Source organism: Pogona vitticeps, chromosome 2, assembly GCF_051106095.1.
Source record: "Pogona vitticeps strain Pit_001003342236 chromosome 2, PviZW2.1, whole genome shotgun sequence".
In the NCBI taxonomy this organism is placed as follows: domain Eukaryota; kingdom Metazoa; phylum Chordata; class Lepidosauria; order Squamata; family Agamidae; genus Pogona; species Pogona vitticeps.
Window position 1 is genome coordinate 237,203,436 of NC_135784.1, and position 27,894 is coordinate 237,231,329.

Genomic DNA, 27,894 nt, shown 5'->3' on the forward strand with positions numbered 1-27,894 from the left:
GTCTATATAAGGAAGCAGTGGATGGCTTCTTAGCTCTGTCTAGCACCTCCCTGACTTGTGGGAGATCCTCCACGCAGTCAGCTTCAGAGTTTCCACGTCTGGGTGAAAAATGGCGCCCGCATCTTGGGTTAGGAGGTCTGGAAGTTGTGGCAGCCTCCACATCTCCGTTGACATGCTGACAAGTGTGGGAAACCACGTCTGGCGGGGCCAAAAGGGAGCTATGAATATGGCGTTGGCCCTGGATTGACGGAGCTTGACCAGCGCCCTCTGAATGAGTGGAAGAGGGGAAAATATGTACAGGAGAGAATGATTCCAGCGGAGCATGAAGGCGTCCCCTAGGGACCCGTTGCCTATCCCTGCTCGGGACGCATAGTTGGTGCATTTGGCGTTCTGCTGGGTGGCGAAGACATCCAGTGTCGGAGTGCCCCACATCAGACATAGGTCCCGGAACACTCGGGGGTGGAGTTCCCACTCGTGTGTTTGATAGCGAAGGCGACTGAGCTTGTCTGCCAGAGAGTTGTCTGCCGTGGGAACATGTATGGCTACTGGAAATATGTGGTGAACACGACACCATTCCCATAGAATTACTGTGAGATACAGGAGCGAGGGAGAGTGTGTCCCTCCCTGCTTGTTCAGATAGTACATGGTCGTGATGTTGTCTGTTATGACTTGCACACCACGACCACGCACCATGGGGAGGAACGCCCGAAGGGCCTTGATAACAGCCAACATCTCGAGGTGATTGATATGAAGGATCACCTCTTGTGGAGACCAAAGCGCATGTACCTTGTGCGACCCGCAGTGTGCGCCCCAACCGAATGTGCTGGCGTCGGTAGTTATTTGAACAGTTAATCTCAGCGGTCTGAATGGTCTGCCTATGCGAAGATTCCGGGAGTGTGTCCACCATTGTAACTGAGCTGCTAGTTCCCTGGTAACGCGAAGGCGTTTGTTCTGACTGTCCGTCATGGGGCTGAATAGGGCGAGGAACCACGACTGCAGGGATCTCAGTTTGAGTCGCGCATGAGACAAGGCAGGGGTTGTGGAGGCCATGAGGCCCAGGAGGTGTTGAGCATGCCTGGCTGTGACCCTGGCCCCCGGCTGAAACTTTCTTATTGCCCGTTGAAGCTTCTGAATCCTCTCTGAGGGGAGGAATACTCGTGCGGCGATGGAGTCGATGCAAGCGCCTATGTAATGCACCCTCCTGGATGGTTTGAGATGGGACTTTTCCATGTTGACCTCGAGACCTAGATTGGACAGCAAACGAAGAACCAACCGTGTATGTTTTGAGGCTTGACGGTAAGAGGGAGCTACCAGGAGCCAATCGTCGATGTAGGGGTATATATGAACACCCTGAAGGCGTAGGTAGGCAGCCACTGGAGCCATCACCTTTGTAAATGTGCGAGGGGCTGTAGAGAGCCCGAAGGGTAGGGCCCGAAACTGGTAAATGGTGTCGCGAAAGAGGAAACGCAGATACTTGCGATGATGAGGATGAATGGTGATATGAAAATAAGCGTCCTTTAGGTCTATGAGGACAAACCAATTGTTTTTCTTCAACAGGGGCATGATGGACTCGAGTGTCACCATGCGAAAACGGCGAGGGCGAAGGTAAGTATTGAGGACCCTGAGATCTAGAATGGGCCTTATACCCCCGTCCTTTTTTGATACGGCGAAATATTTGGAATAGAAGCCGGCTTTGATGTCTCTTATGGGAACGTTTTCTATGGCGTGTTTGCGAATGAGTGAGGCGATCTCCATCTCCAGAGCAGCGTTGAATGGTGTGGGACATACGAAACCTAGGGGAGGTAAGTCGAGAAACTCGAGTCGGTATCCATGAGTAATGATGCTTAGGACCCATGCATCGTTTGTAATTGAAAGCCAATTGGAGAAAAAGGGGGAAAGTCTTGTGGTGTCCGGATGGGAAGGAGGGTGTCCTGGAAAGTCAAAGATAACGCTTGGATCTTTTCGCAGGTGGTTTGAAAGAGCGTGTGCGCTGGGACTGCTGGGACCTGAAGCTGGGAGCAGAAGAGGATGCTCTAGACGATCTTTGCTGAGGTAAGTTCCTGAAAGTCTTGAAATATTGGGATGATTGCTGATAATGGGCGTAGGGTTTGCGCCACTGAGGTTTGTTGTAGCGTGGCTGAGACTGAATGGAATAAGATCTAGCTGCCTTTTTAGCCTTATGGAGATCCTCCAGGTGCGTGTCAGTCCGTTCATTAAAGAGGCCCGTGGCATCAAAGGCGAGGCTCTCTAACTTGTTCTTGACGTCATCTAAGATGTTAGCCGCTCTTAACCATGCATGTCGACGGACAGTAATTGAGGACATAAGGATTCTGGCTGCTGCTTCGGCAGCATGCCTAGTGGAGAGTCTCTGATATTTGGACACAGTCTGTGCTTCCTCGTAAAGGTTAAGGAAGTTCTGTTTAGCCTCAGGTGAAATGAGTTGAAGCCCAGGTAGAATCTTTAGCCACAGTTGTTTCTGGTATGCCCCTAGGGCAGTTTGATAATTGATAAGTTTAATAAGAAAGGCTGCAAGGGAGTATAACTTCCTCCCGATGATTTCTAATTTTTTGCCCTCCCTGTTGGTAGGGGTAACATGGGATTTACCGGTGGGCTTAGTGCAACTGGTCTCAACAACTAATGAGTTAGGAACCGGGTGTTTTAGCAGAAACTTAGTGTCATTGCCGTGGACGCGATAAAAGTTTTCAGTTCTCCTGGGTAAAGGTGGATTGTCTGATGGGTGCTCCCAGTACTGCTTTATGATGTCCATAATAGCAGGTACAAAAGTCAGACTAGGAGGGGGAGCCCTCTCCTGGTTGATATCTCCAAATATAAGATCTTCAGTAGCGGCAGTAGGCTGATCCAAGTCCAGCTTCAGGGTCTTAGCTAGACGCAATAGCATTTGAGAATAAGAGGAGAAATCCTCGGAAGGGGAGGAGACATTGGCCTCTCCTATGTCGGAGCCAACTGGCTCTCCCTCTGGAAGTGGATTCCTATCTGGTTGTGGAGGACACTCCTATTCTGAGTTAGAAGAAATGACCGAAGAGGCTTCATCCGGGTCGGATGAAAAAACATCTCTCTTCTTCTTCCGCAGAGGTTTATCAACCTCGCCCCTAGCGTTCGACGTCGAAGGCTGTGGTATGGTAGCAGGTGGAGCCAATGGAGGGAGAGGCAAAGGCTGTAGCGGTCGGTGGTCGACAGGTAGGTCGACGTCGCGGTGTCGATGCCGGCGTCGACGTAGAGGTGGCGAGGTGTCCGATGACGACGCGATGTAGACATACTTGGTTCTATGTCTCCGTCGGCGGTCAGGAGATGTCGACGTCGAACTGGTAGAGGCGGAGCGATGTCGGCGTCGACGATGTCTAGGTCGCCGTGGAGAAGGGGAGTCGGAAGAACTAGATGTGCGCCTACGGCGTCGGTGCTTGTTTCGACGTCGATGCGCATCCGAGCGCGCCCTCTTAGCGGCACGCCTGCCCCGTGTCGACGCCGAAGATGAAGAGGAGGACGAGTCGTGTCTCCTCTTGCGGGCTCGTTTTCCACGCGGTGACTTCGATCTCGAGCGGGATACAGAGAGATGCTTGGTCTTTGCAGGGCGTTTGCCGCGGGGCGATCTCGACCTCGAGGGAGACGTCGAGAGATGTTTAGTTTTGGCAGGGCGCTTGCCGCGGGGCGATCTCGACCTCGAAGGAGATGTCGAGGTCGACGGAGCCGGAAACTCCAGCCCACGAACCTGTGGGCTGTGCGGAGCCGAAGTCAACCCGGCGGTAACTCCAACCAGCTGACTAGGCGTGGGAGACACGATGCCCGAAGGCATCACCGGCTCGACTTGTCGAGGAGGCAGAGATGGAGCTGTCTCCGACAAGTATGCACCTTCCCTCGACGAGTCCTCCAGTATAGGAGATGGGATGGACTCGGAGACTGACGGAAGCTGGGCAGAGCCCTCCTTATGTTTAGCAGAGGATTTAGTCTTGCCCTGCTTCATCCCTTTAGAAGGCGCAGCATCAGATTTCGTAGTACCAGGAAGTTTCTTGGATGCGGGTACTTTAGAATGTTTGCCCGTCTTAGAAGGACCCTGTTGAGGTGAAACGTCCGCGTCCTGTCGAGGGGTAGCCGCGGGAGAGACCATCTCAGATTCTGAGGGTGCGGTGGCAGAAAGAGTCGACTCCCAAAGATGATAATTGAGTCGCTTCTGCCTAGCTTTCAACGCAGCTTTAGTGAAATCTCTGCAGTGTTTGCAGGACGTAGTGAGATGTCTGGCCCCAAGACAGAAAAGGCACTTATCATGAGGGTCCTGGTGGGGTATCTTGCGCGAGCAGAGCACACACCGTCTAAATGGCCCTGACGGCATAAGCCGCAGCGTCAGGGAACCGTTGAGGAAGGGAAAAAAGGCGGGAACAATAACGGACGGTAACAAAGGGAAAAAACCGAGTGCAGAGTCCAAAATCCAGTCCGCGTCAGGGGGCAGGAGAAAGACACAATCCAAAAAACCGATCCAAGTCCAAAAAAAGCCGTAGAATCTATCCAAAACAGTAAATAGCACGGAGCTCGTAAGAGAGGTTCCGAATCACCAGGCGGAGAAATGGAACTGAGGCTGGAGTGGGCTGGAGCATGCGCAATGGGGGCAGCGTTACGTCTGTTACTTTCTCTTTCAGAGCTCGAGAATATTCCGAGGAGACCGACGCAGGCGCCGGATTAACCCGTTTGTGTGCATTCACAGAAGACCACGATGAAGAAGGGCGGTTTGGACAGGTTTGAAAGCTCGGAAAGCCTCTGCAGAGGCTTCAGACTGGTAAGGTGCTGCTTTTTCTTTTAAAAAAAGTTCTTCTGGGTGCGTTTTGGAGGGTATGTTTGGGCTGGGGGGGTATTTTTTTTTTTTTTTGGCAGTCCCATCATGGGACTTGACTTGCTGCAATGTTTATTTTTGGATTTTTTTTTTTTTTTTTTTTTTTTTTTTTGAAATCCTAGCATGGGGCTTGCTCTGTTCATTTTCTTTTCTTTTTTTGTGTGATTTTTTTTTCTTTGGCCGAAACGGATTAATTGGTTTTCAATGCATTCCTATGGGAAATGGTGCTTCTACTAACGAACATTTCTACTTATGAATACCGTTCCAATACAGATTAAGTTCGTAAGTAGAGGTTCCACTGTAATACCAATCAAACTGATAAACTGCTGATGAAGAAGTGAGAGTCGGTCAATCAAACTTTACACCAAGTACACTTATAATCTCAAAGATGCCACAAGAGTCTTCACTCTATTGCTTTTTTTCTGCAGTCAAATAAATCCTATATTTTCTGCTTGCAGATTTGTTCTACTGGCACAAGAAGACTCTACTACAGCTCTGGAGCCCTGAAGTAGAGAAACATTTGGCTCAACTGCACAGTGTGTTCTTCAAGGACAAAGTTTATCTTTGTCTAACAGTCTGCTGTTTTGTCCTGAAATTGCTTCAACTCACACCTTGCTCTTCTGAATAATTTAAGGCCAAGATACAAATTCTTATTTTTCCTGTGTTCAAGTCTTCAAGTTTAGTCGTAATTAAGAGTGGTTTAGCTAACAGAATGGAAATTAGTTAGATTCTCAGTGGATTTACTCTAAGTGTGATCTGAGCAAAATCAAGGCCAACGTCTAAATCCAATTGCTAGTTCCAAGTAGGATACAGTGAATGAATGATATTAGTTAACACTTACACAAGTCCCACTGAGTATGAGTTTACTCTAGTTGAACCTAACAAGTGTATTTGGCCCATAATTATCTTCAAATGAAGGGTATTCTTCCTTTATTGGATCTGATGGAAGATCCTCTTTTGTAAACTGTTTTGCTTACTTTATGGTCTTAACAAGCACAATATCCATAATAGCTAAATTTCTTGTTTAGTTCCACTGATACTTGCAAGATATAAAGAGACAAAATAAGAAGCAACATTAGTTTTGTTTTCTTGCTGGAGCACCACTGGTTTGTTGTGTTGTCTGTTAATTGTCAATATTAATGATTATGCCCAGAATCCAAGGACAGAGTCAACCAATGTACCAATTACTCTAAAATGCTAAAATGTATGTACTATTTTTAAGAAGGGAAATCTGAAAATAGGATGATTCCCAGAGGTTAGTTTTGTTTTTCTGGAAAGCATCTGAAAACTGCTGACTATCATACATGTCTAAAGTTGCAGTACCTGTCCAAAATATCTCCACATTTATACTTACTATTTAGTAGAATCTGACAACTGATACTCCCGTCGTCTGTCATAGCATTCTTGAATTCCAGGGTCATTCCATAAAATCTTTATTGCATCTACGTAAGGGTTTTCAAATGAAGATACTTTCTCAATATCAACATCTCGAACTAGCTGTGCATTAGCCTATAATAATAATTGGGGAAAAAAATCCAATTACATTTCTATTGATCATACAAAATATGAATTAAGTTGCACAAATAGGTCTCTACTTTAAAAAGATAAGGAATACCCGCATGGATGCAAGGTTACATGTTTTACTACACTTTATGATATTTGATTTATGCCCCAATTGTATTATTATTATTTTGTATATGTATTATTTTGTTACTCTGTTGTTTTATCTGCTGTAAACCGCCCAGAGTGGCCCTGGCTGACACATGGGCAGTATATAAATAAAATAAAATAAAAATAAAGGGTGTGTCCATCCTTTCTGAGACATGCAGTAAGGTGTGTCTCCCAGATATTTAGAAAAACTAAATACACTTTCTCCATAGTTTAAAAAAAGCAAACAAAGTAACAGCAAACTGGGGACTTGGGGCAAGAAAGTCACAAATGGTGTGGAACAGAACAAACCGTGTGTGTGTGTGTGTGTGTGTGTGTGTGTGTGTGTGTGTGTGTGTGTGTGTGTGTGAGAGAGAGAGAGAGAGAGAGAGAGAGAGAGAGAGAGAGAGAGAAGTGACTAACAAGTGACTGCTGACTGACAAGTAAAGATGGGCACAAACCGCGGTTCAGTTTGGCAGATCAGGCCCATGGATGTTGTGTGAGGGCCCTGGATTCCCCTCCCAGCCTTCTCCCATGGATACCCATTCAGAGGAGGAGGCAGGACAAGGAAGCCCGGGGCGCTGCCTCTGAGTGGGCACCTATGAGAGGTAGGACAGGAAATCTGGGATGACCATGCAACACTTGTGGCCTGATTTGCACTGAAGCGCCAAACCAGTTTGTGCCCATCTCTACTGATAGGTCACACCAGTGAGAGCAGGAAGGATGGACATCCAAGATGCAAGGACACACTGATTATATTAAGGGTAAGGGATAAAGGCTGTACACTCTCCCTTCAACAACACCGCACAGACCCCCATGTAATTCAAAATGTGTGTATAACTCTTATGCCCACCCCAAATGTAGCTACAAAGCATAAACAGTTGATTAACAGATACAAAAACACAGATACAGACCTCCCCTTGCCCATGTCAGCCTTCTAGCATGCCCCAGCATTCTTGCTGGCTGCCACATGGAGCCACCATGCCAGGAGAGGGAGCCAGCCAGGCCACCATCATTGGAGTGGGAACTGCCGCACTGCCAAAAGTGGGGGTACTGGTAAGTCCAAGACTCACCTTTCTCAGACCACTTTCTGGAGATGCACAGCATCACAGTATTTATTTATTTTTTTAAAAAAATCCATGTATAACCAAACCATGTGGCTCAGAAACATGCCGTTTTAGAGGGAAGTGTAATTTGAAGACATTTTGGCAACAAACCTACTACTGAACACCCTTATGCTCATTGCACCATAATGCTCCTACAATAGCAGATATAAAGGGTTAAAACAAACTCACACGATCAAATCAAAAGATGTAAATCAATATAAACACATCTGAAAAACAGTTCATGTTTAATATAACCTGCTATCATAGAATTAAGACCATGAGGGACCAGGCCTATTCCCCTTATTTCTGTATAAGCTTACATAAGAGGTTGGCAACTTTGAGAACTGGAACGGCAAATTTTCATACTTATTACCCTCTTGAGAGCTGCACCAGGCCTAGGAAAGGGGGAAAATTGTCTCCTCAAAAAGCACTAGTTCTAGTTTTGATTTTGCATGTGCATGTTTTTATAGAAGGAAATGCTACAACGCCTGTAAGAATGATCAGTTCTGGGAGCTTCTAAAAGTGACGGGACACTAACTGAATAAATGAATCGTTTAGCCCTAAGTTCTCTGCAAACCACATGTTCTGTTTTAAAATCCAAACTGGGCAAACTAAAGTTTAAGGACAACATTGCTTGTCAGTTTGGACAAAACAGCAAGTTATGGTTTGCACAGAACATGATACTACAAGAAGCCAATGTGAACGCGCAAACAGAGAAGGGAAGACACAGCAAACTGGCAGGGGACACTGGGACGAGATTCACAGAATGTTAACCATGGTTAGGTGTTATGTCTAAACTAGTCCATGATGCACTTTACACTGAACTGTTTGTGAACAGAAACTAAAGATTATCAGAAAAGAAATTAAGAAATTGTGTAAAAGGAAAACAGGTTCACTAAATTTTCTTTTCTTCTCATATAAAATCCATCATCTCATGTTTGTACTCTTCTTAGAATCTGACAACCTCAATATTTGTTCTAAAATGTTTATAGAGGAACCCCAGATCACTGACCAGCTGTTATATTTTTAGCACTGTTTTCTAATGTTACCTACTATTATATTATTACTTTGCTATTAACTGTAACTATAAAAAAAATGGTCCTCTCAATTGTAGCTTAAATGCAATTTATATGTACACTTTTCCCTGGTGCAGCAAGATGAGTTAAGACACTACCATGCCCCATTTAAAAACCACTCCATTACTGCATATTGCATAGAACAGTAGAATCAGACACCGATATTGTCAGAACAGAACAAATAAACTCAAAACTGCCAGAAAACAAATTCAATACTGAACACACCTGCATCTATATACCTGGATGTGGACTTAATGCTGAGATTTATGGATATAGATTTAATGCAGCACCCAAAGTGACAATACACGAAAATGTTTCCTGGTGCCTGTGCCACTTTCTACTCCCTTTATCTAGTCTCTTGAGCTCCTACCCACTGCTGCCATAGCAACAATACGGCCTGTATTGTCAGAATATATACCAATAATGTGAAAGTGATGTCACTGCCTTCTGCAAAGCTGGTTTCACTGGCTTCTGTCTCTCTTGTCCACTTCCATACTAGGCTCCTTCCCTTGCTGTTTCTCAGCATCCTCAGCTTTTTCTCGCTGTTTCTTTGTTCCTTAACTCTGTTTATCTCTCCCTCCCATCTGCTCCCAACATCCCCTTTGCTTCTTCTCTGCTTTACACCCTTTTCTGAAGGGGGGCTCTGATGACATTAGAGACAGTAGCCAAATCATACCGAGAGATGCATTCAATGCAATGGTCATGTTGGAGAATAAGTCGTGGGAACAGACAGAACCACCAAGGCTGCAACCAAATGATTCCACATGATGAGCTGTGCACAAGCAAGATACTTGGCATGTGCAAAGTCATAAGTGCTTGATGATTTTTTCCTCTTTCAGCTCTATTTTTTTTTTTTACTCCTCTTCGGGAGCTTTTCCACCACCCAGTGGCATCTTTTCACAGGGGAGAATGAGGGACTGCTGAGGGAAGATTAGGTTAGGCATCCTTCAGTCTCGAAAGACTATGGTACCGTGCTCTGTATGGAGGACTTGGAACAGCGTCTAGTGTGGCTGAGGAGGCCGATTCGAGAGTGACAGAATGTGTCAGGATTTGGCCCGTACTGCCCTGGGAGCTGCAGGATCAGGGCCAACCTGAGCCAGGAGTGGCCTGGTATTTGTGGGCTCAGGCCCTGGCCTGTGTAGCAGCTGTGGGGGGTGGCACTCATGAGGCTCACCTGAAGGCCTGGAGGAAAGGCTTATTTAAGGAGTGGTTCTCCCTCCCAGAACTTGCCTCAGCAAGGAAAGTCTCTGGCCATGCTGTGGTGTTATTCTTGCCTGGCTTTGCCTGCCGCCTCCTTGTTTGTGCCTTGCCTGGTGGTTCTTGCTGTGTCTGCTTAATTTGTTGTTCCTGCCTTGCCTCTCTTTGCATCCCTGGATCCTGCTGCCTTGATATGGTTCCTCCTAGCTTTGACTCCTGGACTGCCTGACCATGGTTTGCATCATCCTTCTACTTGGCTGCTGTTTGGACTCAAAATCCTAACTGGTTGGTCTCTGCTTGGTTGTGGGGTTATTTCTAACTCATTCCTGTGGTCTTGCTCTGGACTCGGTTCTGGTGCCTTTTCTACTGAATCCTGACAGAATGGGTCAACTCAGATTGCATGGAATATCTTTAAATGGGGCCTACACAATTTTTGGGACCTGAAGTCACACCTGGAATTTTTTTAAAAAATGTTATGGACAAGACCATAAAATGGTTGCCATGAGTTATAGCCAGTTATAAGGCAAATAACTTGCCTAAGAAACTGAGTACAAGACATTGGATCTGAGACCAGACACCTAGTGATACAGATAATACATCTCTTGTAGCAGATTGATCCACACTTTCTTTCTCCCTGCCATACAAATTCTTTATCTATCTATTCCCCCACCCCTTTTCTAAAGTTCCAGTCCATTGCTTTCTTGCATGGTAATAAGTCAATTGACCTAAAGCAGAAGTTACTTTCTAGTTGTCTGTCTATATCCATCCACTTTTTTCTTTTTTTCCTACTCTGAATCCTGCAGCCCCCATGGGAAGGAAAGGAGTAAATACCCCCAAAGTAAATACTGTACAATTTCAAAAAAGAAGTCTCCTTTCAAAATTACAAACAATGCAATGTTTGGTAAGGTTGTGTTGGAAAACAGTAAAGTACAAGAGAAGAGTGCTGGCAACATCATTTGTGTAGCATAAGAAGTCCATGTCCTGTTCAGTAATAACATTGAGCCAGGAGATTATATTTCTGCCAAGCTTGAGACAGGAAACAGGTCATGCAGGATAGCATAACACATTGTATATTCATGTTTAAGTTCATCTACCAAGCTGTCCAGGTGGCCTTTTGTTACGGGGGGCATAAACTATATGCATTCAACAAATATTTGCCATTTTCACAGTCTGAATTTGATGCATGTATATACTTGGCAGGAGAACTATCTGGTCTCTCCATTTTACAAGAATTCTCCTCCTGTAATCTCTTTACTGCTTACCTCTTATTATTTTTGTGCCTAAGGCCTTTTGTTTGTGGCTTTATGTACCTGGTTGCCTAGAGTACAAAATACCACTTATCTTGTTCAGATATAAGGAGTGCGTAGGTGTCGTGACTCAGTGACACCTGTTTAAAATATACATGAAGAGGGCATAGCAAAGGATTGGATCCTGCTTCTATGTATCATACTCTGGTGTATAAGCACCTAAGTACACGTTTTCCTAATGTGGCCCTAATGCTTTTAGCACCTATTATATGAACCTTCTCAAAATAGAGAAAATAAAGGATCTTTTACTTGGATCACTGTATTCACTACTACCAAGGAACTAGAATCAGATTTGTGCAAGGAGTAGGGAAGTGTCCAACATCTACAATCAATTTAAGACTAACACCAACCTAGCAGTTCTAAAGCATGCAAAAATGCAAGTAGATAAATAGGTACCACCTCGTTGGGAAGATAAACGGTGTTCCGTGTCTAGTCACGCTGGCCACATGACCACGGAGGATTGTCTGCAGATAAGCCGCTAGCTCTATGGCTTGGAAACGGAGATGAGCACCGCCGCCTAGAGTCTGACACGACTAGACAAATTGTCAAGGGGAACCTTTTTAACACCAATTGGAATTTAATTTGATAATCTGGAAATCCCCATTTTATTGTTTGTTCAGCTGTTTAGGCAGTGTTAAACAAACAATTCACACACTCAAAATTTAATTTTCAGTTTCTGTTTGGAGTAACCAAAGTAACTGTACACAGGATCAAGCTGAGGCAGTTCTCTTCAAGTAAGCAGACAGCATTGCAGCTAAGTCTTTTCAAAGGCAGGTCTACCAGCTGTTTAAAGTTTATGTCAGAGGGGAGTGGTTCAGCAGATACCTCAGAAGCCTAGGGAAAGCCAACTAGACACTAATACTTTCAACCTTAAGATTATATAACACCTGGCAAATATAACCAAACATATAACCAAGCAACACTGTATCTCACACTTACATAATACCTGGATTTGTATAACTTGTCTATAACTCAGTGATGCTACCTGGATGTCTAACCTGACTTTGCATCACTATAAAACAATGCAAAGCGATTTAAAAACAGATTTAGTAAATATTCGTTGACACCATGCCTAGCTCTGCACTGAATGTAGGTCTGAGTAGATTCAGAAATAGTAATGCTTAGCGTAAACCCACTGACTACCTTTGGTCTGATGTAGGCATGACTAAGTCCAGATACAACTCATTATAACTATTAGTAACATTAGAAAACATTATGAACATAGCAATAATTGACACCCATCTTTAATTCAATCATGAGAGACACAACACAAAATTCAGTATAATTTTTATATTTAAGTGCATAATGTACATTTTCCTAATGTTCTGTGGGCACTGTAATCAAAATATATTATGGATCTATTTCATCATCTTCCCAGTAAATAAAGCTAGCTACTAGTAAAAATTTTCTATAAATTAATAATCAACACGGTGTTTTTCACACAAAATGAACTTTTGCTTGAGGAATATAGCGCCTGGTGTTTTCTAATATTGCTAATGATGAGGTAAGAAAAATTTCAGGAACCAGGCAATAAAATGCATCTTACACTACCTTCCTCTTTTAAAAATAAAAGCAAATGACAAAAATATTGCTAAGCCTTTGATCACAAAGCACATAATTAAAACAGGTAAACCATATGTATAATCACACTGATATTTGGAAACAATTCTCCAGAAGCTGAAAATCTCCTAATTTAGTCACTAAAATATTCAACAATTTCAGCAACGTTTCATCATATAAAAACGCCTATAATAAGACTGAATTTAGTCTAGAACTGAACTAGTCTAATGTTGAACCACAGATCTACAGTAGACTAATTTTAACAATATACATCTGTGAAACAAGACAGATAAATTAGGATAGCACAGAAACAAACACAGTGATGAAACCAACAATGAAAATGCTATTAGCTTCCTGATCGCAATAAGGAATGTTTTCCCGTAATTTGAAATTTAACTTTCGGAAAAAAAAAGATTACACATCTATGCTTGTAAAGGCTGGTATTAGAAGCCCAGTTCTCTTCACATTTATGATTAAAACAACTCAGGCCAAAGATCTATCTAGCTTTGACTGGCACTGGGTCTCCAGCATTAAAATGCACCTTTACTCCCTGTTTCACACATAGCGCATAACCTGAAGATGCCAGGGAATGAGCCTTCGATTTTTACACACACAGCATACCCTCTTGAATGCCACCTGCTGCTGTTGCACCAGAGGCCATTTAACTTTAACAATTACAACACTTTCACTATTAAGACAGTTAGAGGATGAGGTGAAAATGCTCTATGGATGACAGTAGCAGGAGGACTCCAAGCTGCAAATTCTAGCGCAGAATAGTAATAGCTCCATTGTCTATCAAAAGATAGAGAATGGCTGACGGTTGGATTCCAAAAGATCTCTTGTACAGAGAATTAGTGCAGGGAAATCACACCAGAAGGAGACCACAGCTGCGATACAAGGATATCTGTAAGCAGGATCTGAAAGCCTTAGGAATGGACCTCAACAGATGCGAAACCTTGACATCTGAGTGTTCAGCCTGGAGGCAGGCGGTGCCTCTCATGTTTTGAAGAGACATTTGTACAGCAGGCCGAGGCAAAGAGGCAGTCCCGAAACCAGCAAAATCAGGGAGCTGGACAGGGGACAGATTGTATTTGTCTTCAGTGTGGAAGGGATTGTCACTCTCGAATTGGCCTTCTCAGCCACACTAGATGCTGTTCCAAGTTCTCCATGCATAGCACATTACCATAGTCTCTCAGGACTGAAGGATGCCTAATCTTAATCTAATCTATCAAAAGAAAAAGGTGAAGAATAAGATTTAGAATTTGCCAACAGCAGACAGCTTAGGGAAGACTTCTTTGTCATACTCCACCACCTTGCAGTCCGCCTTTCATTTTTACCCCTCTTCCCAAAATTAGAATTTAGCCCAGATGGGAGAATCAACACTTTAAACTGCACCTCCACCACTTACTTTACATATGATTATCTTACACTTGAATTTACAAGATGCAGGGCTACTGCTATTGCATGCAATTTAGCCATCAGATGGATGGGTACATGGCTGGTAGAAATATAAACCCTTCCCTTCTGAGAATGCAGTTATTTCAGGTTGACCAGGAATCTGCCAAAGAGAAAAGAGTTGCACCAAAGAGGTGAAAGGCACAAGCATGGAAGTAAAAAAAAAGTGGAATTAACACATACATTTGTTTTATGGAGTATCTGCAACACAATGAGTGATGTTGTTTTTAGAGTTTTAATTTTTATAGTATGCACCTTCTATCTTGTAAAAAGTAGACAGAAGCAATTATATCCATATGGAATTTGTTATGAACAATCTTGCTGAGACCATGTGAACTCTCAAAAATTCAGACAAACTGGATTAAAAATCATGCCTTTTAAGATGTGGCTGAAGGAGTGGTTTGGGCAGTAATCGGGGTTAGTGGCAACTTGTACCTGTTATCATGTTTACCTTATACTTGACAGACTGAAACCATTTGGAAAAATTATATATGCTGCTGGGGTGTGCCCTTCACTGACTGGGTGAAAATCCACTGTGCAATTTTAGAATTACAGTGTTTAAAATGAATCATTGTAGAGCATGGATGAAGAACGCACCCAGTACAAAGTGCTTCCATCTGTTAAAGCCAGAAAAGAGAAGTGAGCACTTGGGAGGCTAGCCGCCAAGGAAGAGGTCATGTGCACTTTAAAATAGCAACACCTGCGATCCTAGCTACCCACACCAGACTCTTTAACAAGAGAAAAGGATGACACGTCTCTTCCAAGCCTGATTTCCATCATGGCAGGAAGAGACTCTGAGTAAGCCAGTATATGGCTGGATGTTAACGGACAATTATGAAATGTATTTTATCAGAGAGAAGTTCAATAGTTGCAACTATCCCAGTCATGTTGCCTCAGTAGAAAGAAGGGTTACTTACCTGTAACCATGGTTCTTTCTAGTGGTCCTCTGTGAATCTACACAAATGGGTTAATCTGAGCCTGTGCAGGACCTCTCGGAACTTTCTAGAACTTAAAGACATGATTAGTGGGATGTTCCCCTGTGGAGCACATGCTCCGCCCACCTGAAGTCCCCTCAGTTCCCAGAAAGAACTGTCAGAAAATTAGACAGAAATGACAACGTGAAAAGTAGACAGAGATGACAACGTGATGGACAGGGGAGAGGGTGGGTGGGACTTGTGGATTCACAGAGGACCACTTGAGGAACCATGGTTATAGGTAAGTAACCCCTCTTTCTTCTTCATGGTCTCTGTGAATGCACACAAATGGGTGATTAGCAAGCTCACTTACATTAAAAAGAAGGTAAGAGGGTCATTCCATGTTAAATCAACCAATGAAAAATCCATTTTGGAACTTGATGTCATGGATTTGTTTCATTTTTGGTACATTTGTACCTTACCATGAGATGTGTTTTTTAAAAAAAAAACAATAATTCCAGATTTTTTGGGTCCACTCATTTCTGAGATACTGCATTTTCAAAATTGCAAAGAATGCCAAAATTCACTAGCTGCCATAAATTCAAATGTCATTTAATAGATACCTATGATAGCTACAGACCTGGGACAGGTGTCATTTTAAAGGTTATGAATAGGGCTTTTGATATACAACATTATGTAATTGTACCTTTTCAAAAACTGTTCAGATTTAAAAAAAGTTAAAATTTGAGTTTTTGGGGAAAAGGAAATTTTTAAAGTTTTCAAAAAATTCATACTTAAAGATACATGTCTTATAGCCAGTCAATACAAATTCTTCATTTTGAAGTTCCACTGGAACAACTCTATGGCAACTGTTCATCCCCTTTTATGCCACTGCACATAGCAAATGAGTTTGTGATGGTGTTGGAGGCACAGTGAAGAGACTTGCAACAAAGGCCAGCCTTCAAAACCCCCTCTCAAATCAGATAATGATACCTTGACAGTTGTTTGAGTGGGGGAAGGCAAACATCCCTGCAACTATGTGCGGTGGCATAAAAATGCTACTCTGCTTCAATTCCTTGGAAATCAGTGTGGTGGTTACACAAATTTGCAAAATTCTTACAATTTTTGTATTGTGCTGCAGAGCCTTCTGAAAAGTAAATTATCTTTTTCAAGTTTGGGAGCAATTCTACTTTCAAAACATTAAGACGTTTTCTTTGGAAAGCATGAACAATAACTGCGTCATGTTTCAGACATTCCAAGATGAAAACAAAACTCTTATGTCTTAGTTGATCATTTTCCTTGTAGTACACAACAAAGGGTTGAACAGTTGATAGAGTTGTTCCAGTGGAACTTCAAAATGTAGATTTTGATCATTTGATCCAGTGGGCAAACTGGATCCAACTACAGCTACATGGAGAACATACCAGCTAACCCCACAGGAGATGACAAAAGTATCCAACATGCTAGGCCTCCTCCAAAAGGTTCTTAATCACTAGGTATAGAAAATTTGGTCTATTTTTGGGGCTCAGTCAATTTAAATCCTTGTCACTACCAACAAGAACATTTAAGGTTTGATGAACAGACAAGGAGACTTTCCGAAAGATTTAGTCCTATCAATATAGAAGGTGAGGGAGCGTCTGACATCTAGAGCGTGGAGCATTGTGCTCTAGATCTGATGTGGGAAATGGAAAGAGGGAAGGGTGGAATTCCAATATGATCTTAGGTAGAAAGGAGATGTCCAGATATAGGGTAACCTTGTCAGGGTGAAACTGAAGATATGGTGCATCAGCTCAGAAGGCTGCTAGCCCAGCTGGCAGATGTGATAGCCACAACAAAGTCTTGAGGGAAAGAAGCTTGAAATTGGTAGTGGCTAGCAGTCCAAAGGGAGAGTAAGGGCATTGAGGACCATCTGGAGAGACCATTGTGGAAGCAGAGGTTGCTGAGGAGGACGGATGTTTTGGAGACCTTTAAAAAAATTTCAAAGCAGGTGAGAAAAAAGTTGAGTAGAATCAGAGTCCAGTGTCTGATGTGCTCTGATAGCAGAGATGTACACTTTTAAGGTGGAATGTGACCGACCAAGATGAAAGATGTGGAAAAGGAAGGTAAGGAGTCTCAAGACAGATAGGTGCTGTAGAGAGTCCCTTCAAAGCAGAAAAGGTAGAAAAAGTTCTCCATTTATAGCAGTACAAAAGCTGAGTGGAAAGGCTTCCTGGCTTTGTCTAGAACAGCTGCTATGGAGGGTGAGTCCGCCATGCGGTGAGATTGAGGAACTCCAGGTACGGGTGGTAGATCCTGCCTTTGTCCTGAGTTAGGAGCTGCGGGAGGAGGTGAAAGAGATCTCTCAACATCACTCTCAAGTGGGTGAACCAAGGATGATGCACCCACCACAGGGCTACAAGAATGGCGTTGGAGCAAAATTGTCGGAGTCTGATGACTGTCCTCTGAATGAGAGGAATGGGAGGGAAAGAGGTATAAAAGACTGGTTCCTCACTCGACCATGAAGGCATCTCCTAGCGAGTTTACGCCTTTTCCTGCTCTGGAACAGTATTGAGCGCATTTGGTGTTGTATGGCAAAGATGCCGAGGGTAGAAGTATCCCAATGTTGGGAGATTTGGTAAAAAAACTGCATCATCCAAGACCCATTCGTGGGTTCGAATAGCCAGGTGACTGAGGCAGTCCAGTCCCAGAGGTGGATTGCTAGGTACAGGAGGGAAAGGGAGTGTATGCCTCCCTGCTTGTTTATATAGTGTAGTGCAGTCAAATTGTCTGTAGCCAACTGAATGGCCCGACTTCCTATAAGAGGATGGAAGGCACGAAAAGCCTTGATGATGGCGAGGAGCTCAAGATGGTTGATGTGTAAACGTTGTTCTCTTTTCGTCCATAGGGCATGGATTTTGTGGCCTTGACAATGAGCTCTCCATCCGGTGGGGATGGCGTCTGTGGTGACTTGGACTGTTAAGCCGGAGAGAAGTGAATGGAGAGCTGACTGTGAGATGTGGGGGAAAGGTCCGCCAGATAAGCTGGTGAGGTAATTCTGGGGAAACTGTCAAGAGTTTGGTAGGGGAGTCAATCATGGGGTTGAACAGAGAAAGGTACCAGGCTTGTGGGATCTCATTTTGAGCCTGGCATGCTGTACAAATGACGTGGCTGAGGCCATGAGGCCAAGTAGATGTTGAGCCTGATGTGCTGAGACTGATGAAAGGGGACGGAAGGGCCTTATTGCAGATTTTAGCGTGGCTATCCGTTCCTGGGGAAGAAAAACATTGGCCACAGATGAGTCGACATAATCTGCAGTTTGAGAGGGTTCTAGTTGAGACTTGGAGAAGTTGACCTTGAGCCCAAAGTCTGCTAGCCTGGAAAGAGGGAAACGAGTGTCTCTTTGAGTGTTTTGGTACGGGTTCGATATGATGAGCCAATCGTCGATGTACAGAAAAACGGTTATGCCGTGTAGGCGGAGATGTGCAGCAACTAGAGCAAGGCACTTTGTGAAGGTCCGCAGAGCATTTAAGGTAATGTGTTCATTGTTTGTACACAGATTTATAGAACAAAGGGATTAAGATCTTTTCCTGAACTCTGTTTATTTTATGTCATTTTTACTGTGAAAATGTGCATGTTATCTCAGATTGGATAACTTGGATTAATTGAATTAGTTTACAAAAATGTAAATATTGCATAAATATACAGCCTCATGCTACATACTAACCTCTATTTCATGCTCAATAACCTTTGAACTATAATGTATCTTAAATAGAAAATTACTTTTAGATTTTTTCCTCCAAAAGCATTTCATTAAAATACATTTGATTAAAATTTAAAAAGTCAGATTTAAATAAAAAATTCAATTTACATTTAAAAGATCAGATTTTAATTTTTTATTAAAAATCATCAATTTAATCCACCCTGCTTAAAACTGTTCTTGCTATTTGCGCAAACCTTTCCATGAAATCAACAACTCAAACCACTGAAATGTTAATTTAGTTATTGCTTAAGACAATACACATGACTCTGCTTCTCCACTCCTCCACCCACCCTTACAAGTGCAGCCCAAAGGAACACTGTTCTCAACAATAAATGTTCAGAGACGAACACAGGGTCCCAGGGTAAAAACCAGGAAGCACTGGCTCAAAGTGAATAAGGTAAAAGCCAACAGGATCAAGCCTTTTCACAAACTGTTTGGAATCCTCTGCCATAGGCTATGTTGTCCACAGAATGCAGTATCAACTATCTCAAGCAGTAGCTTTTTTTCAGTTCAGCGCTAGAGGACTCCAACTGTGTGCAATGGTTTTCAACTCTGAAGCAACATGAGGGAAAAGCCTGACTGCCAACACAGACAAAGGCAGCCTGATCTCTGGAAGCATGCCTTATTCAGGTCAAGGCACATGAAATCCGAAGGGACCTGCATTAAGTAACAACTGCAGAAAGGCTCTTCTCTGATTGACAGATAAAATTTAAAGCCAACTTTCAACTCCTTCCAGACAAAAAAACCCCCCTCATTACTTCAAGACTTCCTTGTTTGGAACTCTTACATAAGCAGAACTTGAATGTAGCACCCACATAATCAATGGTTGTTAGGTTTGTGGCTTAACCAGATTCACCACTGTTAGCTAAAAGGATTCATGCCAATTAACTTCATATTAAATTTATCCTGCTATTAAAGTTTAAAATGCATTTGATCCTACTGCCCTGTATTAATGTAAGCTTTTGCTTTCTCCTCAGACATGCCTAAAAACTATTTTCCACATCAACACCCAGCTGAATACAGTAGTCTAATGAATTCTAATGGAGGTCACTGGGCAGCACCAACCCTTAATTTCTTTGATTCCAATAAAACAGTACTGTCCTACTTTTCGCTATAAGTTAAGGAAGAGCATATTAAACAAATGCTTCTGTCAATGAGCCAAAAGCTGATGTAGGCCTTTTAAAATCAGGGCTCCCAAAATGAATTTATTTGAATCAACAACAATTAGCAGATCATCAGTCCACAGCAAGAATTATGTTTGTTATATATGTTGGTGTTGATCTACAAATATTTACTGACACATATGTTCTAGTTTGCAGTGCTTGAAAACAATCCCTTAGAAGCATTAAAAGACAGATCATCATGATTGAAAAGAGCCGAGTGCATATATTTTGCAATGCATGTAGATATCACACATGTGGCCACTTAAGAAGGACACTTTGCATATACGTACTGTATACCAGGTGCTCCTTTTTGTACAGTGGACCCTTGACTTACAGACGGCTTGACTTATAGACTTTTTGAGTTACAGACTTCTCTGGCCACAAAATTTAGGTTTGACTTGCAGACTGAGATTTTGACTTACAGACCAGAAAAAAACCAAAATGGAACAAAAACGGCCTGTTACGGGCTTAATAGGTTTTCAATGCACTGTAGGTCAATGGAAACTTGACTTACAGACTTTTTGACTTGAGAACCGCCTTCCAATACGGATTAAGTTCTCAAGTCAAGACCCCACTGTACCTTAGTTCTTTTCATGTTTACTAACAATTACATCATCCGTACTCACTCCAAGTACAGACACAGAAACTGCAGTTCCACAGTCCAAATCAGTGCATACAGTGTTGGTAGCCAGCTCCAGTCAAACTACTGTGTTTTACACCCATGTAAATGCACATAGATCACGTTGTTAATCTGGAACCTATGAAGAGGCTCTAAACAAAAGGTTGCAACAAGGTGAAGTGTCCAATCACTCAAGTGAAATTAGCAAAAGTAGAATTTGGACACAAATCTTTTTTTGTGAAAGAAGACATGCACAAACTCTTAGATTGTAGAAGTCTTTGGGAAAGTAAGGTTGACAAACCACAGCTCTCAGAAATGCAAATAGTTTCTAAATATAGTAAACGGAAATATTCTAAAGCAAAGCAAAGTGTGCCAGTTATACACTGCCCTATAACACATGGAGCACTCTCTGGGTGGTTTACAATTTAATTGTGCAGGCCACATAATGTGCCCTTTTCCCAGCGAGCTGGGTACTTAATTTACTGACCTCGGAAGGATGGAAGGCTGAGTCATCTTGAGCTGGCTATCTGAGCTTGCTAGGATTGAACTCAGGCTGTGAGCAGAGCCTTGATTGCAGTGCTGCAGTTTAAGCACTGCACCAGGAGGTTTTTGAATGCTTTTAAACTGGTGGTTAAGCCAACAGGTGTGACACTTCTATATTTACAAGCAGAAGTATTCGGAACCCTGCTAGCTGAGATGCTATATGATATATCAGAATCCCTGCTACACTAGGAACAATCAAATCTGTTTCTGCTAGGACAGAGATGATGATGCAGGAACTCAGATACACCAGTGGAATAGTTAAAAACGTAAGAGTTATGTGAAGACAAGAAGCAAAGAGTAAATGCTGTAAAGCACTACTACACCTCTGCCAAAAGTGCAATTGTACATTAGCTCTAGAACCAATGCTAACTTGACTACCATCACTGAGTTACATGAAAGGAAGAAATAATACAAAATAACAAAAACCCTTAAGACTCCTTGTTCCACACTATCAGAACTGTGGACAGGATTCAGTGCAAGCCAGCACCCAATCCAGAATACTATCACTCAGGCATAAACCCCAAGAGAGAAGACTCTAATTTTGATGGGAATGTGTGAAGAAATTGTGTGGTACCTCCACAGTTTTATGTCACGAACACTAAGGAGCTCACAAGAGAAAACTCGGTTGAGTGGTATTAGAAGGAAAGGGAGTTTTGTACTGTACAAAAAGGAAACACTCTGTACACAGCAGCGAAACAGTACTGTGCACAGTACATATGATGAACACACTGTGAACCCTTCATTTTCTAGAATACTAACAGTCACTTCATCTTGGTCTCTAAGACAAAGCACATTCCTCTCCCATTCAGGATGCATGGATAATACAGGTAGGACGAGGAGGAAAGCTTGCTGCTGCCTAGTTCAACAATTTCTCATGATGTAACTTCCTACTATTACATGAACACTGTGCCTTGTCTCAAATACATTTTTTGTAATATACTTGATCCTGCAACAGTAAGAGACTATATTTCGCCAGGCCAACATACATAGTTTCCCTGCCAAAACAACAACAACAACAAAAAACCCTCTGCTGGCAAAGGCCATGTCCTGCATATAACCACTGTCATTGCTGACTAGACACATGAGCATTCCTCCCTTGCAAATGCACATCTCAGAAGGAACTGTGTGCACATACAGGTTCCCACTACAATCTAAGGTGTAGGGTGAAAGAGACAAGTGTGCTCCAGTTATAGTACTCTCCGCCTTCCTCCCCGATGAGAAAGAGGCAAAAACATCCACAGAGCACACAGGTAGCACCATTCATTTCCCCTTTTCAGTCCTGATAAACATCTGTGTATATACAGTAGATGTGTTAGGATTCAGCCATTTATCAGGCATCCACATTGGATCATCTGCAACTCACTCACAACCATCCCCTTTCCCACCAACCTAGTCACAGCTATGGGGGCAACAAAATCATCACTTTTTAAAAAGCAATAAAATGTGAGTAAGATGCATGGGAATGTATCCCTTGGTTTTGGAAAACTCTGCTTCCTGGACGCTTCCCGGAGTGCCTTGTTTAATGTTAAAGTGCAGCAGCATTTCCAGCATTAAAGTTTACAGCAGCAAGTTCAGAAGGGGAGTCCATAGAGATTCTGAAGAGGTTAAAAAATTGGGGGGGGGTGCACACAACCCACAGACTGTGTACCTCCCACAGTCCTGAACAATGCATGCAAGCTGAAGATGACTGCTTGTTACTGCTTGTTTGGCCTTGCTTCCCAATGATTATTGCCCCAAATGCACAGGATTCATTCTATTCCTCCCTCTCCCATGCAGGTCACAAAGGAGTTACTGTACATCCCAAGATCAGCAGCATTGATCAAGATGTGCCCAGCTGCTGCTCAATGGATCTGGTCTTCAACTGATCTCTGGATGGGACTTTAGAAGAGGACAAAGTGCACAATGCTTTCATATCTCTTCAACTATATCATATCTCTTCAACTGACAGGGAGTAACTTCCAAATGTACATAACTCTTCTTTAAAAATTTCCTTTTTAAAAAAAATACCCTGTAGTTTCAACCATCAGGGTCATATAAATACAAACATTTACACAGAGATTCTTTTAAAAAAAAAGATTAAATCACTATAAGAACTACAAGAATACCACCACACATTTGCTAAAATATTGATCTAAATGGATTTTTCACATTAAAATGTAACAATAAAAACATCTTTTTTGATTCAGGGTATTATTAAATTACAGTACACTTAAATACTGCCTATTCTTCATGCTGACAATTTTAGTGTAACATGGAAGACAATAATGATTAAAAAAAACAAAGCAAAAACAAAAATCACATTTAATTGACCTTGAAGTTGATTTTAGCACTAGGTGTTACTCAATTTTTTATTTTATTTTTTTATTCTATTTATACCCCACCTATCTGGTCAAAACGACCACTCAAGTCTTTACAAACTTAGCTCATACTTTGGTAGTCTATCTACAAAGCCACAAATGCTGCAGAATGCCAGACATGCATCTTGGGCTCATGGCGTAATCTCCTCTCTCTGGTATGTTGGACAGATTAATTTATATGATAGCTGTAAGTGCACTGCTTCCTGCAATTATCCCTGGTGATTAATTTCACTACAAAATTAGGTTACTGCTTATGTAATACTATTAATAGAAATACTTCAGTGTCTTATAAAGATACTAAGATCTACAAAGAAACACATACCATTATGTTTTCCAAAATGGAAACAGTCTTTATTGTAATAACATGCTATTTATTGTAAAACTTTCTTTTGTAATAACATTATAGCAAACCTTGCCATCCACTGCAAACCTTTCATTAACAAAATCCCCTGTATGTGAAGTCCATCGGCCTCATTCTAGGATTGTTGTTGTTATATGCCATCAAGTTGTAACCAACCTATAGCAACCCTAATAGGGCTTTCAAGGTATGTACCCTTGAAATCTCTGGCAGGCGGAGAGATTTAGGAAGGAATGACAATCTTGTTAGCATTTCAAGGTGCATTTCTGGGGATAGAATGCTGACCCTGTGCTTGGATGAATAAACATATTTTTTGATCTATTTGATTCTGAAGAGTCATCATTTGTAAAAAGGAAGCAAGAAATTATCTTGCAGAAAAGTTGCAAAGACAAAATAAAAACTGTAAAGATCCAGGGGAATATAAAACCATAACAAGAAACTCCCAGTACTGGACATTTGCTGCAAAACTGTAGACTCAAAGCCAAACAGGAAAATGGCATTCCCCTTTTCTTCTGCAGCCACCCCATGAGCTTTAACCCCCCCCCCCCCGGCCCCTGCAAACCTGACTTTGGAGAGCAGAGAAATTGGAGTCAATTTTGAGGATCCATGGGGAGCTGTGATGAGGGAAGAGGGGAAGGAAATACAGTTGCTCTGCAGCTATAATAGCTAATCCTCTTTTAAATCCATTTAAGCTAGCTATCTAAATGTGATAACCAGCTTAAAGGTATTTAAACGGGTTATCACACCTTGTGGCAATGAATAAATTAATTGTTCCAGAAGGTCTCAGTCAGTAGTTCTTGGGTGTCACTAGGAATACTCTTTAGAGCCTCCACATTGAACTGTTCCTTGTTCTGCTAAGTCTGATAGCGTTTTAGCACAGTATCAGACTTGATCCTTGGGATCTCCTCCAGCTCTACTATTCTATGATTATATAGGAAGTATCACAAGAAAAAAGATTCAACCTTTTTCCTTACCACCACATACCAATTTTGGCAGGTGGACTTCCTCACTATTCTCACATATGCACCTGTTTTAAAGAAATAATTACAAATATATTCTTTTGATCATCAGTTTCTACTGTTACTCTGATGAAGCTGAACAAACAAAGAAAAAACAAGATTTTTGATTAAAATAAAACAGGAAAGCTGAAGAGTTTGGTGATAATCCTGCTTCCTGTCTGAAATCATGGTAGGTTTGAGAAAACAATTTCTCTCCTTGTTAAAGGCACTATATTTTCAGATATTTTTTTAAAATGTCCCTTAGATACCTGGAAAGAAATACAGTGGTGCCTCGCTTAGCGATGTTAATTCGTGCAGAAAAAATCACTGCTAAGCGATAACATCGCTAAGCGAAATAAATAAGCCATAGAAACGCTTTAAAACTCGATTAATGCGTTCCTATGGGCTTAAAACTCACCTTTAAGCGAAGATCCTCCATAGTGCCTCCATTTTCGGTGCCTCTAAAGCGAGGAATCCGTCCCTGAAAACAGTGGGTGGCCATTTTGTTTACCTGGCAGCCATTTTGAAACCGCCAATCAGCTGTGCGAAAACAGGCGCTTTGCAATGACTGCTTCCCTGCGATCATCGCAAAGCGAAAATACCCCATAGGGTCCATCGCAAAGCGATCGCTTTTGCGATGGCAAAAAATCCATCACAAAGCAATTTTGTCACTATGCACAGCGATCGCTATGTGACGCACCACTGTAATGATTATCTGTACTACAGACAATCTACAGCAGGGGTCTCAAACATGTGGCCTGGGGGCCATTTGCGGCCCGCCGGATGATAGTTTATGGCCCCTGCCTTGCCTGCCCCCCCTGAACCACCCACGCGTCCTCTGCTGTCAAGAGTAAAAAAAGCCTTGCCTCACTCACCAGCTTCTCCTTTGGCAAGGCGATTCTGTGAGGTTTTTTAAAAATTTTATGTCCTGCCCTCCCCCCCTGCGTTCCCTCCCTTCTCTGCTTCTTTGTCCTGCTGCTGCTGGTGGTGGTGGTGGTGAAGAAGGAGCCGGAGGGGGTCATGGCCGGCTACGAGGGTTTCCACACCCCTCTTCCTCCTCCTTGGAGCCCCAGCCGGGCTAAGGAAACTCCTGGGTGGCTTCCTCGGGCTCTTGCTCCGCTTGGTGGAAAATTTGATGCGGCCCAGCCTCACCCAGACTCTGCCTCCAGCGGCCCCCAGGTAAAATGAGTTTGAGACCCCTGATCTACAGCAACATTTCCCAATATCATAGACTACAACTCCAACAATTTATCTGCCACTATCCAGAGCACAACTGGAGGGCATGAAGTGGGTGAAGGTGATCCACTGCATTTCCAAATGATGTGCAATTAACTTGTTCCTAAATCCAATCAGATCTACCCCCTAGTGGCTGGTCCTGGTAATGCATGTGAAAATATTTTCCCCCATTTCCCCTCCCTTTCCCATTATACAAAGTGTTCGCTATTATCTGCTGTTATTAGTATCCAAAGGGGGCTTGGAACCAATCTCCAGCGGATATCAGGAGTCCTACTGTACTTGCAAATCTAACTACCATTAATGGTAGATAAATCAGAAGATTCTTCATTGTGTCACTATAATGAATGAAAGGGCTATGTGTGTTAAGGATAACTGAGTCAACATGGATCCAAGGGGTATAAGGTTTATTTAAAATAAACAATAATCCTGTTTGCACAGCCTTTACTGATTAACTTCAAATACTGATTGATTTCAATTATTTATACCCCACCTTTTCCCTCAAGAGAACCCCAGGTTCCAGTATTAAAACAAATATAAAAAACTTTTAAATCACAACAGAGTAACCCTGTTTTTAAGAACAGCCTATTGAAGGCAGTCACTTACTGGGAAGACAGAAAGTGTGCCTGAAGATGAAGGTCTTTGCCTGCTTGCAGAAGAATAGTAAAGAGGGGGTTACACCAGCCTCCTGTGGGAATTTCACAGCTTGGGAGCAGCAACAGAGAAGACTCTCTCTTGTGTCCTTACCAAATATACCTATGCGGGTAGCAGGACTGAGAGAAAGGCTTCCCCTGATGGTTTTAAAAGCGAGGCAGACTAATAAAGGGGAAATACGGTTTTTCAGATAGCTTGGACCCAAGACATTCAGGGTTTTATAGATCAAAACCAAGACTATGAATTGTGCCCAGAAACAGATTGGCAGCCAGAAGAGCTGTTGTAACAAGGAAATTGTGTAATTACATGTTGTTCTTTTAATTTATTCTCTGGACTTTTTCATTCTCTGGACTCTCTCCAACTTCTCAACATTTGCCTTGAAATACACTGTAAAAAAAACCTGTACATGATATTACTGGAAGCTTAACAGCAGCATGCTGTAATGCCTCAAATTGTCCCATGTTCTCAGCTGGACAAACCTTCTTTATCTGGCATGTTCCAAGTTGAAAGCTAATCTGTCACAAAACCCTGGGCTACTCATTTTTGGTCAAAATTCTCCAAAAACATTATACTAGTCTAAATTATCTTTCTAGCAAGGTTGTGCCACAGTCTAAGCACTGAAACAGTACAATGCAGTACACAGAGCCCCCAAAGGGTAAACCAGGAAAAGGAAAATCGTATTAACGAACAATTCACTTCACTGAAGTTTGTTTAAAGTTGGTGCAGTTAGAATTCCTCTCGAAACAATTCACCCCCTTCTGGGACATGTAAATTGGATAGCCAGGCACTTTCAGTTCTCTAAGAGGGAATGTTCAGCCAATAAATGTTCCACAGGAAGCCAGAAGTGCTACTACTTTTGTGTCAGCAACTGTTTTTCTATTTTACACTGTCTTTTCATTGAAGTGAAGTTAAACTTGAACTACGATGAGCGCACCCTGCAGATTTCTGAGACGCCTCATACTATAAAATTATGCTCTTTTTTATTGATGTTCATTTCTAGTTTTAGAAAAGATAATACAGTACAAAGAAAATTGGCTTCTGAAAGATTTTGTGCACAGGTAATTCCCTCCCCCCAGGGCCAGTCTCTGTGTTACTCCCTACCCTGCACAGTGAAGAGACTTGAAAGCA

At 42.5% G+C, this 27,894-nt stretch overlaps 1 protein-coding gene and 1 long non-coding RNA gene across 2 annotated transcripts in view; one reads left to right on the top strand and one right to left on the bottom strand.

Annotated features, from left to right (window-relative positions):
• The window catches only part of LOC144586608 (uncharacterized), a 34,662-nt gene extending 10,381 nt beyond the window's left edge, over window positions 1–24,281 (top strand). Inside the window, exon 2 of the long non-coding RNA XR_013541530.1 lies at window positions 4,733–24,281. This is a non-coding gene — a long non-coding RNA (uncharacterized LOC144586608). The remainder of the gene's footprint in view (window positions 1–4,732) is intronic.
• LOC110076012 (guanine nucleotide-binding protein G(q) subunit alpha) overlaps window positions 1–27,894 on the bottom strand; it is a 151,771-nt gene that overhangs the window by 37,970 nt on the left and 85,907 nt on the right. Inside the window, exon 3 of the mRNA XM_072992236.2 lies at window positions 6,195–6,349. Within this exon, the coding sequence (XP_072848337.1) occupies window positions 6,195–6,349 (155 nt within the window). The remainder of the gene's footprint in view (window positions 1–6,194; window positions 6,350–27,894) is intronic.